At 47.6% G+C, this 12,954-nt stretch overlaps 1 protein-coding gene across 1 annotated transcript in view; it reads right to left on the bottom strand.

Moving 5' to 3' along the window:
• Positions 1–3,918: 3,918 nt before the first annotated feature.
• Positions 3,919–12,954, bottom strand: part of LOC147978703 (uncharacterized) — a 48,700-nt gene continuing 39,664 nt past the window's right edge. The window contains exon 4 of the mRNA XM_087514855.1: positions 3,919–4,527. Within this exon, the coding sequence (XP_087370981.1) occupies positions 3,919–4,527 (609 nt within the window). The remainder of the gene's footprint in view (positions 4,528–12,954) is intronic.

Genomic DNA, 12,954 nt, shown 5'->3' with positions numbered 1-12,954 from the left:
CATTTGGCCGGACACACTTTTCTGGGTCATGCCCGGCCTCGAAAGATCAACACGTCGCAGCCCCACCTAGACCAACAGAGAGGTCAGCACGCCGGTCTAAACCTAAGCGCCCAGGGGTCTGGGCCCATCGCCCTTAGCACACCTGCACGTTGCGTGGGCGGCCAGAAGCAGACCTAGCCTAGTAGGCGTTCCAGTCCAATCCAGTGCGCGCCGCTCCGTTACTGACGTCACGAAGGCTTCGGCTGATACCACGATGTCGAGTGCCCATAACTGTCCCCGCGTAGATGGTTAGTGCGTATAGGCCAGTAGCCAGACTCAGATCAAATACCAAGATCTCGTTAAACGTGTTAAGTATCTGCGAACGCCGACCAGGGCCAGGACCACCTCTCTCCTAGGTGGTCTCAACCTGCCCTGTCGCTCCGCCTCAAAGTAACAGTCGGGGGCCGTCGGGAACCCAGGCCCACCACTACCTGGATGGAGCCACCTGCCCCTTCAGCCCCCATCTCCGAACAGTATCACAGGTAAGGTAACTATGTAAAGTATATTGTATATGCCCGTGATCACTTCCCGAAGTGATCATGGCCCAGTAGTATAGCATGGCAGACGGACAAGAGTGTAGGGCCACTGATGGAACACTAGCATCCTATACTAAGCAGTAGGATAGCAGGTAATGGTAACAACAGTAGTAGCAAGGACAGGCTATGCATCAGGATAGGAATACCGGAAAGCAGTAACATGCTACACTACTCTAATGCAAGCAGTATAGAGAAGAGTAGGCGATATCTGGTGATCAAAGGGGGGGGGCTTGCCTGGTTGCTCTGGCAAGAGAGAGGGGTCGTCAACACCGTAGTCGAACTGGGGTTCGCCGGCAGTCTCGGGGTCTACCGGAAAGAAGTAACGGAGGGAGAACACAATAAATAACAAAGCAATCAAAGCAACACAAGGCATAACATAGCAATACGCGGTGCTAGGTGTGCCCTAACGCAGTACTAGGTGATACCGGGAAAGGGGGGAAACATCCGGGAAAGGATTCCCAGTGTTTCGGGTTTTCGGACAGATGAACCGGAGGGGGAAAGTTGCATGTTCACTATGCTAGGGATGCGTGAAGTACAAACGGGCTGCGTATCCGAATTCGTCTCGTCGTTCTGAGCAACTTTCATGTACAAAGTTTTTCCATCTGAGCTACGGTTTATTTTATATTAATTTTAAAAGGTTTAAATCATTTTTAGGATTTATTTAATTAATTAAATCAACATTATCCAGAATAGTGTTTGCTGACGTCAGCATGACATCAGCAGTTGACCTGTTCAACCTGACGTGTGGGTCCCACTATCATTGACTAATTAACTAACTAATTGTTTAGTTAGATTAATCAGCAGGTTAATTAGGTTTAATAGTTAGTTAATAGAATTAATTAAGTTAATTACTTCTTTAATTAATTAATTAATTAATTAATATTTTATTTTATTTTAATTATTAATTATCATCATTTTTTTATATATAATTCATTCCATTTTTTTAACGTTCTAGGGGGGTGGGGCCCCCTTGTCATTGGCCTGGGGAGGCTAACGGGCGAACGGGCAGCGGTTACGGGCGCGGTTAGGGCGTGCGCCCACCTGCATGCCCGGGGCCACCAACAGGGGGGGCGGCCATGGCGGCAGCCGGAGCAGTGCGGCAAGGGGGGGGCGACAGGGCAGGGTTCGGCCTCGGCGGGAAGCGGCTATGCGTGCAGGAGTCGGCGTGGCAACCGGCTGCAGGGAGGGCGCAGAGCGACGGGCAGGGGTCGCGGTGGAGGCGACCACGGGGCGAGCTGGGCACTGCAGAGGGGCGTGGCGCGACGGTGCGGGGCGCAACGGCGACGGAGAGCGACTGCAGCGGGTGGAGCTAGCGAGGCGCGCAGGTCGCGGGGCCAGGGCGCGCACGCTGGGCGTGGCCAGCGCAGGGTGACCGCGGTCCGTGCGCGATCGGACAATGAGCGGCGATGGGGAGAGACGCGGTGAGATGGGCATAGGAGAAAGGAAGGGGCGGTGGCTCACTGGGCCCTGCAGGTGTGCGACAATGAGCTCGAGGCGGCGGTGGCGACGGTGACGATGAAGACGAGGAAGCAGCGGCCGGCGAGGGGCGGGCGAGGACGGGGGAGGTTGAGGCGGAGGGCGGCGAATGGCGAGGCGGAGATGAGGAGGACGGCAGCGACGGCGGGGTGGCTCCGGGCGGCGAGCACGACGCGGACGAGGTGGCGTGGGTCCCGGGCGGCGTCCTGGACGGTGAGCGTCGGCGACGGGGTTGGGGCGCCGTGCGGGAGCGAGGGGAGTGAGGGGGGCTCACCCCGATTGGATCGGGAGGGGAGCGGGTGTGGCGTCGTGGGGGGAGGAGTGGGAGTGGATAGGGTTTCCCTCGGTGGGTGGGGGGAGTAGGGCCATATAGGCCAGAGGCGCGGGGTGGGCCGACTGGCTAGCTCGAGGCCCAGCTGGGCTAGCTGGGCCGAGGTCCAGTTGGCCACGAGGCCCATTTTTTGTATTTTAGTTTTCTTTTCTTATATGTATTTTATTTCTTTTCTGTTTTATTTTGTTCCTCCTTTATTTTAGTTTTGTAAAGTACAAAAATGACCCCTAAATTAGTAATACCACTAAACCCACTACCATAAAGAGTTTAGTCCCTTAATAGAATAGTTTATCATATTATTAATTATAAAGGCATTTTATTATTTGTTTTGCTACAGTTTTATTCATTTTAGAGTATTTAAAGATTTTATAAAAGTGGGGTTTCTTCACCACAATTACCTTTGCATTATTTGGCACAACTCGAACATTTTTGTTTTAAAGTTCGAAAACTTTTGTTGTTTGTCTTTATTTTAAATTTGAATTTGAATCATTTTTGAACTAACACGAGATTAGCAACAATAATCGAGGTGACGTGGCATCACTAGCAGTGGGTTACTGTAGTGTAACTATCCGGGCGTCACAAAAGCAAGGCATGGCATGAAGCTACTCAAAGCACTTAACAAAAGTCCCTTAGTGACCTTGAGCCAAAAGGGATCAGAAAATACAATTGCAAGCATGCGAACATGGCAAAAACATAAACAGATTTAGACTTGGTGAAAAACTGAAGCATGCAAAACAGTTAACAAGTAGGCATGTTTATGAGCTCGATACACTCACTACAGAGCATGGCATGACAAACTAAGCATACACCCATCAAGAAGACATGGCATAGAAGCTAGACATGGCAAGAACAACAACATAGCATGCACAGATCAATAGCAACAACCTCGGCAAAATCGCTAAACAAGTTAACAATCTGCCAGGAACATTTTATAGCAAAAGTAGAGCTCGATTGACTCAAGCTAGGGTGCTCCATAAATGCAAGCAAAGACATGGATGGATAGAGCACCACAATGTTAACAAAACATCCTCACTGATCATCCTCAAAAGAGGCATGGATCACTAGGAAACAACATGAACATATGGCATAAAAGCAAAAACAGGACAAGGACTTTGTGAAATTCTAAGTCCCTGAAATCAGCATTACCGATTATGCTACTTTGCAAGCTTGTGCTAGTCACCACAAAGATCACAAAAATACATGGCAAGCACCCCTGTAAAGATGGCATGGCATTTAACAAAACACATGTAGAGCTCAGGATCATATCATGCACACATTAATCATGGCAAAAATGACAAAATGCCATTTGCTGAAACAGATCGGACAAATTCCTCACATAGCCCTCTTCCAACGACATTTCGGGCATCAAGATGAGCTCAAATGAAAATGATGCAATGAGATGAAATGATGTACTCGTCGAGACGAACATTTTGATATGCTACACGCACGAATCGGAGCTATGAGTGATGAGTTATGACATGATGAAAATGCCTAAAAATTATGAAGAGAGGGAAAAGTCAACCAAGAATTAGGGTTTTAGATTCCAGATCCGATCGGTGCACTGTAGACGAGGCACTCGGATCTCTCGCCGGAGACGGTGAAGACAACGGCGGCTGGTGGCGCTCGGGCGCGGGGAGACCGGAGCTCGAGGGGCAGCGCGGACACGGCTTTGGGTGGCTCCGGAGCTCCTCCGGCGAGCTCGGCGGAGCAAGGAGGCGTCGAGGCCGGCTCGGGAGCCGACGAGCACTGTGGCGAGGGGGCGGCGGCGCCGGCGATGGTCGGTGGCGGCGCGTAGGTGAGGCGAGGCGGCGCAAGGCGCCGGAGAGGCGACGGGCGGGCCGCAAACGGCGCGGCTCGGCCAGGGACGAAGAGGCGCGGCGGAGCAGTCCGGCGGGTCGGCGTCGTCGGCGGCGATGGCGGGCGGCGGACGGAGCTAGGAGCTCGCCGGCGCGGGCGAAGAGAGGCGCGGGCGGGCGGCGCGAGGGAGTGGGCCGCGGGGGCCAGACACGGGCTCGCGGGCCTCGGGCGGTGCGACGATGTGGGCACCGGGCGGGGCGAAGCCAGCCCGACACGTGGCAGCGGACATCGCGGGCGGACACGTCCGTCGGCGGGAAAAATGTCCGGCGGGTGAGGGGTGAGAGGGGGCTAGGGTTTTGCGCGAGAATTTCGGGGGTGATCTATTTATAGAGGTAGAGGGAGCTAGGAGAGTCCAAATGAGGTGCGGTTTTTGGCCACGCAGTTGTGATCGAACGACCGAGATGATGGAAGAGGTTTAGGTGGGTTTTGGGCCAAATTGGAAGGGTGTTGGGCCGCAACACGCACGAGGCCTTTTCGGTCCCTTGGTTAACCGTTGGAGTATCAAACGAAGTCCAAATGGCACGAAACTTGACAGTCGGTCTACCGGTAGTAAACCAAGGCCGCATGACAAGTCTCGGTCCAATCCGAGAACGTTTAGTACCCGCGCACGAAAAGAGGTAGAAAGGGACACCGGGTGACATAGGGGCGCCGGATTGCAAAACAGACAACGGGGAAAAAGCTCGGATGCATGAGACGAACATGTATGCAAATGAAATGCACATGATGACATGATATGCAATGCATGACACGCAAGCAATGACAAGGCAACAACAGCGAATAACTGGAGGACACCTGGCACATCGGTCTCGGGGCGTCACACTTCGGGACTGAGAAATAGAACACCTCTCTTCTTCGGAGTTGGTTTAGGAATAGGATCATTAGTTGGAGCAGGAGCTGGCTCAGGAGGTGCCCAATTATTTCCATTTGTCAACATATTATTAAATAATATTTCAGCTTCATCCGGTGTTCTTTCCCTTAAAAGAGAACCAGCACAACTATCCAGGTAATCTCTGGAAGCGTCGGTTAGTCCATTATGAAAGATATCAAGTATTTCATTTTTTAAGAGGATGATCAGGCAAAGCATTAAGTAACTTGAGAAGCCTCCCCCAAGCTTGTGGGAGACTCTCTTCTTTAATTTGCACAAAGTTGTATATTTCCTTTAAAGCAGCTTGTTTCTTATGAGCAGGGAAATATTTAGCAGAGAAGTAGTAAATCATATCCTGGGGACTACACACACAACCAAGATCAAGAGAATTAAACCATATCTTAGCATCACCCTTTAATGAGAACGGAAATATTTTAAGGATATAAAAGTAGTGAGATCTCTCATCATTAGTGAACAGGGTGGCTATATCATTTAATTTAGTAAGATGTGCCACAAAAGTTTCAGATTCATAGCCATGAAAAGGATCAGATTAAACTAAAGTAATTATATCAGGATCAACAGAGAATTCATAATCCTTATCAGTAACACAGATAGGTGAAGTAGCAAAAGCAGGGTCAGGTCTCATCCTAGCATTTAGAGATTCCTTGTTCCATTTAGCTAATAACCTTTTGAGTTCATATCTATATTTGCAAGCTAAAATAGCTAAAGAAGCTTCTTGATCAAATAAATAACCCTCAGGAATAACAAGTGATTCTTCATCATCACTTTCATCTTCAAAATCAGATTCAATATTTTCAATCTCTCTAGCCCTAGCAAGTTGTTCCTCGAGAAAATCACCAAGTGGCACAGTAGTATCAAGCATAGAAGTAGTTTCATCATAAGTATCATGTATAGCAGAAGTAGCATCATAAATAACATGCGACATATCAGAACGAATAGCAGAAGCAGGTTTAGGTGTCGCAAGCTTACTCATAACAGAAGGTGAATCAAGGGCAGAGCTAGATGGCAGTTCCTTACCTCCCCTCGTAGTTGAGGGATAAATTGTTGTCTTAGCGTCTTTCAAATTCTTCATAGTGTCCAGCAGATATAAATCCCAAGTGACTCAAAGAATAGAGCTATGCTCCCCGGCAACGAAGCCAGAAATTAGTCTTGATGACCCACAAGTATAGGGGATCGCAACAGCTTTCGAGGGTAGAGTATTCAATCCAAATTTATTGATTCGACACAAGGGGAGCCAAAGAATATTATCAAGTATTAGCAGCTGAGTTGTCAATTCAACCACACCTGGAAACTTAGTATCTGCAGCAGAGTGTTTAGTAGAAAAATAATATGATAGTGGTGGTAACGGTAACAAAAGAGTAACGAAAGCAAAGTAATGTTTTTGGTATTTTGTAGTGATTGTAACAATAGCAACGGGGAAGTAAATAAGCGTAAACCAGTATATGGAAAGCTCGTAGGCATCGGAACAATGATGGATAATTATGTCAGATGTGGTTCATCATGTAACAGTCATATCATAGGGTGACACAGAACTAGCTCCAATTCGTCAATGTAATGTAGGCATGTATTCCTAATATAGTCATACATGCTTATGGAAAAGAACTTGCATGACATCTTTTGTCCTACCCTCCCGTGGCAGCGGGGTCCTAATGGAAACTAAGGGATATTAAGGCCTCCTTTTAATAGAGAACCAGAACAAAGCATTAGCACTTAGTGAATACATGAACTCCTCAAACTACGGTCATCACCGGTAAGTATCCCGATTATTGTCACTTCGGGGTTAACGGATCATAACACATAATAGGTGACTATAGACTTGCAAGATAGGATCAAGAACTCTCATATATTGATGAAAACATAATAGGTTCAGATCTGAAATCATGGCACTCGGGCCCTAGTAACAAGCATTAAGCATAGCAAAGTCACAGCAACATCAATCTCAGAACATAGTGGATACTAGGGATCAAACCCTAACAAAACTAACTCGATTACATGGTAAATCTCATCCAACCCATCACCGTCCAGCAAGCCTACGATGGAATTACTCATGCACGGCGGTGAGCATCATGAAATTGGTGATGGAGGATGGTTGATGATGACGACGGCGACAAATCCCCCTCTCCGGAGCCCCGAACGGACTCTAGATCAGCCCTCCCGAGAGGTTTTAGGGCTTGGCGGCGGCTCCGTATCGTAAAAAGCAATGATTTCTTCTCTCCTATTTTTTCTCCCCGAAAGCAGTTGTATAGAGTTGGAGTTGGAGTCGGGAGGTGTCCAGGGGGCCCACGAGGTAGGGGGCGCGCCCTAGGGGGGCGCCCCCACCCTCGTGGCAAGGGTGTGGGCCCCCTAGTCTTCATCTTTGGCGATGATTTTTTATTATTTATTGTAAGATATTCTGTGGAGTTTTAGGTCATTCGAGAACTTTTGTTTTCTGCACATAAAACAACATCATGGCAATTCTGCTGAAAACAACGTCAGTCTGGGTTAGTTCCATTCAAATCATACAAGTTAGAGTCCAAAACAAGGGCAAAAGTGTTTGGAAAAGTAGATACGACGGAGACGCATCAGCTTGCTGGGAGCTTTCCCATGTAAATAGTTTTATTTCTTTTCTTATTCTTTGGGGGTCGAGAGGAGAAGACCATGATGAAAATGTTGAGTGGCTCTCATATGCATTATTGTTGATTTAACCAAGAGCCCACATTACCTTGTCTTCTCCCTTGTATTAAATGCTTGTAAATTCCAGCTTAGTCCAATGCACGTGCACTATTATTATTATCCACACCGTTCGTCGTGCAAGTGAAAGGCAATAATGACGATATATGATGGACTGATTGAGATGAGAGAAGCTGGTATGAACTCGACCTATCTTGTTTTTGTAAATATGATTAGTTCATCGTTCCTGATTCGGCCTATTATGAATGAAACATGTTTGCAATGACAATTAGAGAGTATTCAACCCAAATTTATCGATTCGACACAAGGGGAGCCAAAGAATATTCTCAAGTATTAGCAGTTGAGTTGTTAATTCAACCACACCTGAAAGACTTAATATCTGCAGCAAAGTATTTAGTAGCAAAATAGTATGGAAGTAACGGTAACGGTGGCAAAAGTAACAGTAGTAGTTTTTGTAGCAGTCGTAACAGTGACAATGGAAAAGTAACTAAGCAAAGATCAATATGTGGAAAGCTCATAGGCAATGGATCAATGATGGATAATTATGTCAGATGTGATTCCTCATGCAACAGTTATAACATAGGGTGACACAGAACTAGCTCCAGTTCATCAATATAATGTAGGCATGTATTCCGAATATAGTCATACAGGCTTATGGAAAGAACTTGCATGGCATCTTTTTTCCTACCCTCCCGTGGCAGCGGGGTCCTATTGGAAACTAAGGGATATTAAGGCCTCCTTTTAATAGAGTACCAGACCAAAGCATTAACACTTAGTGAATACATGAACTCCTCAAACTACGGTCATCATCGGGAGTGGTCCCGATTATTGTCACTTCGGGGTTACCGGATCATAACACATAGTAGGTGACTATTGACTTGCAAAATAGGATCAAGAACTCACATATATTCATGAAAACATAATAGGTTCAGATCTGAAATCATGGCACTCGGGCCCTAGTGACAAGCATTAAGCATAGCAAAGTCATAGCAACATCAATCTTAGAACATAATGGATACTAGGGATCAAACCCTAACAAAACTAACTTGATTGCATGGTAAATCTCATCCAACCCATCACCGTCCAACAAGCCTACGATGAGATTATTCACACACGGCGGGGAGCATCATGAAATTGGTGATGGAGGAAGGTTGATGATGACGATGGCGACGGATTCCCGTCTTCGGAGCCCCGAACGGACTCCAGATCAGCCCTCCCGGGGAAGATTAGGGCTTGGAGGCGGCTCCGTATCGTAAAACGTGATGAATCCTTCTCTGATTTTTTCTCCCCGAACGTGAATATATGGAGTTGGGGTTGAGGTCAGTGGAGTCCCAGGGGGCCCACGAGGCAGGGGCGTGCCCCAGGGGGGCGTCCTGCACCCTTGTGGACAGGGTGTGGGCCCCTGGCCTTGATTCTTTCGCCAATATTTTTTATATATTCCCAAAATATTTTCCGTTGATTTTCAGGTCATTCCGAGAACTTTTATTTCTGCACAAAAATAACACCATGGCAATTCTGCTGAAAACAGCGTCAGTCTGGGTTAGTTCCATTCAAATCATACAAGTTAGAGTCCAAAACAAGGGCAAAAGTGTTTGGAAAAGTAGATACGACGGAGATGCATCAGCTTGCTGGGAGCTTTCCCATGTAAATAGTTTTATTTCTTTTCTTATTCTTTGGGGGTCGAGAGGAGAAGACCATGATGAAAATGTTGAGTGGCTCTCATATGCATTATTGTTGATTTAACCAAGAGCCCGCATTACCTTGTCTTCTCCCTTGTATTAAATGCTTGTAAATTCCAGCTTAGTCCAATGCACGTGCACTATTATTATTATCCACACCGTTCGTCGTGCAAGTGAAAGGCAATAATGACGATATATGATGGACTGATTGAGATGAGAGAAGCTGGTATGAACTCGACCTATCTTGTTTTTGTAAATATGATTAGTTCATCGTTCCTGATTCAGCCTATTATGAATGAAACATGTTTGCAATGACAATTAGAGATTATAGTTGCCCATGCCATGCTTAATTTGCTAGGAGTATATAATGGTTTACCTTGTGTGCCAACATGCTATTAAAATGGTTGTGATGTGGTATGATAGGGTGGTATCCTCCTTTGAACGATTCAAGTGGCTTGACTTGGCACATTCTCACGCATGTAGTTGAAACAAAATCAACATAGCCTCCATGATATTTATGTTCATGGTGATTTATATCCTACTCATGGTTGCACTCATTGTTAATTAATCTTAATGCATGTTCATGACTGTTGTCGCTCTCTAGTTGGTCGCTTCCCAGTCTCTTTCTAGCCTTCACTTGTACTAAGAGGGAATATTGCTTGTGCATCCACTTACATAAACCCCAAAGTTATTCCATATGAGTCCACCATACCTTCCTATATGCGGTATCTACCCGCCGTTCCAAGTAAATTTGTATATATGTGCCAAACTCTGAACCTTCAAATGAAATTCTGTTTTGTATGCTCGAATAGCTCATGTATCAACTAGGGTTGTCTATATCTTCCATGCTAGGTGGGTTATTCTCATGATGAGTGGACTCCGCTTATCACTCACGAGAAAATGGCCGGTAACCGGGCTGCCCAGTCCCATGCTCAAATCAAAATAATTGCAAACAAAACTCCCCCAGGAATGTAGTTAGTTGGAGGCACCCGTTGTTTCGTACAAGCCATGGATTGATGTTTTTTGGTGGTGGGGGAGTATAAACTTTACCATTTTGTTTGGGAACCGCCTATAATGTGTGTAGCATGGAAGATATTGAGATCGCTTGGTTGTTATGTTGATAATGAAAGTATGCCACTCAAAATATTATTTATCTTTGTTTCAAAATTTGAGCTCTGGCACCTCTACAAATCCCTGCTTCCCTCTTTCAAGGGCCTATCTATTTACTTTTTTGTTGAGTCATCATCCTCTTATTAAAAAAGCACCAGTTGGAGAGCACCGTTGTCATTCACAAGCATTGCTATTAATTTACATTGAGTATGACTGTGACTGGATCTCTTTTACCATGAATTACAATGTTTAATCAGTCCTTGATCCTCAGGGGTGCTCTGCATTTATGTTTTGTGGTCTTAGAAAGGGCTAGCGAGATACCATCTTGTTATATCATGTTATGATTGTTTTGAGAAAGTGTTGTCATCCGAGATTTATTATTATTGCTCGCTAGTTGATTATGCCATTGATATGAGTAAATATGAGACCTAAATGTTATTGTGAATATGGTTAGTTCATATTCTTTGCTGAAAACTTGAATGCTGGCTTTACATATTTGCAACAACAAGATCAAGCAGAGTTTGTAAAAGTTTTTCTTTATCACTTTTAGTTTGTGTCGGTGTACTAGAGTAGGGGTACCCTAGTATCCCGAACTTGTGCACGGGCAGTCGCAGCATCCCGCGGCAAGGCTTGCCGGGTGACCGCCAAGGTCCTCCGTGGTTCCTTTGGAGCCATTCAAGGACAAAGTATCCAAGCCAAGGAGACAAGACCCCGGCAAGAGGAGCTTGCCGGGAAGGCATCTCAAGGAACTTGCCGCGACGCGCCACGCGTCCCGGCAAGGCCCGGTGAGCGACAAGCTCCCGGACGTGACAAGACAACGACCGCGGCAAGGCGCTTGCCGCAGCAAGCCACCACCCTGTGCCCGCGCTCCAGCACATCCACCAACGTGTCGCTCTGGGACCCTTCCAGGCGTACGTGGCGGGAGGCTGTGCAGCCAGCGGTGCGCGGTGGCAAGCGGCGCTGACAAGATTGCCATCGTGGCGAGCGGTGGCGTCCCTGACGGTCCCTTTTGCACTATTTAGGTAACGCAGACGGGCATTTAATGCCCTTGTCCCCTGCCGTCAGGGTTAGGTATGATACACTGTAGCAGGTAGCTGTACCAACCGCAACACCTTTCCATTTTTACCCTTGTCTACGTTGCCACCTGTCGGTGAACCCTTGAGCATATAAAAGGAGGCCCATGCGCAACGTAGAAAAGGAGGAGAGGGAACACTCACGCTCGGTCTCGTTAGCTGTTGGGGTGTACTGTAGCACTCCGCGCTCCCGAGCAAGAACTCAATACAAACCACAAAGCAGGAGTAGGGTTTTACGCATCCGTGCGGCCCGAACCTGGGTAAACTGCTCGTGTGCTTTGCCTCGATCCGCTCTTCGTGCGACCCTCGCCCCCGCCGAACCGAAAGGGACTCGGTCCGCCGGTCCCATAGGTGCTCGTGGATTAGTCCCCCGACATCTTTGGCGCGCCAGGTAGCAGGAGGCGGCCTTGAAGGAGGAGGTCAAGGCCGACAAGGCGCTGCTGGCGAGTGCCGCTGCCGCCCAGAACACTTTTAGGGAGAATGTGGAGCACTGGATGGAGGGTCTCGTGAATGTTGCCGCAGACATTGACAGGGAGCTGGCGCAGCTAGGGATGGAGGATCTCGGGTATCCCTCCAACGAGAACCTCCAACCCAGCGCCAAGCTCATCTTGTTCTTCAAAGGCGTGGCGACGGCCCTCCAGCGACTCCAGGAGCAGATCCCAAAGCAGCTGGCCGACGAGTCGCGCAAGATCTGCGCGGGAGCTCTTCAGAAGGTGTTGGTGAAGGTGGCCTTCCGCAACCCGGGCCTCAACCTCACCAACGTCCTCAAGACCCTGCCGCCGGATGCTGATCTGGAGGCGCTCAACACCCTTGTCGCACCCATTGTGGACAAGGTGAGCGGGATCAAGAGGATTGAGGGCGATCGCGTAGAATAGGCCGCCGTTTTCTTCTTTTCTTGTCGCTGCTGGTCATGTTATGAGAACAATCTGTTAGAGCCGCGACAAGCTACCTTGTAATATAACTCTATTCCGGGTAATGATTGCAATGTTATTCCCTTTACTTGATTCGTCCCTTTGTATGTTTGTGCCCTACGCTTTCAGGGAACTTGCCGGTGCAGGCACCTTAGCCGCGAGCGCTGAGTGCGGGACGTCAGCAGCCTGCTGGCGGTGCCGCTACCGACAAGAAACCTTGTCGCAACTAGTCGTAGCTCACTTAAGTTGTTGAGCGGACTCGAAACAAAGTAAGGGCGCAACTAGCTACGAGTTGGTTCCTCCGCGCACAGGTTTTCCATACAAAGTGTGGTCGTTCAAGGGAGATAACTTAAAAATTTTAAAAATCTGATTGCTCAAACTTTGGC

Source organism: Triticum urartu, chromosome 3A, assembly GCF_056163025.1.
Source record: "Triticum urartu cultivar PI428250 chromosome 3A, HENAU_Tu73, whole genome shotgun sequence".
Classification (NCBI taxonomy): Eukaryota; Viridiplantae; Streptophyta; class Magnoliopsida; order Poales; family Poaceae; genus Triticum; species Triticum urartu.
This window is presented reverse-complemented; position numbering and strand designations above follow the sequence as displayed.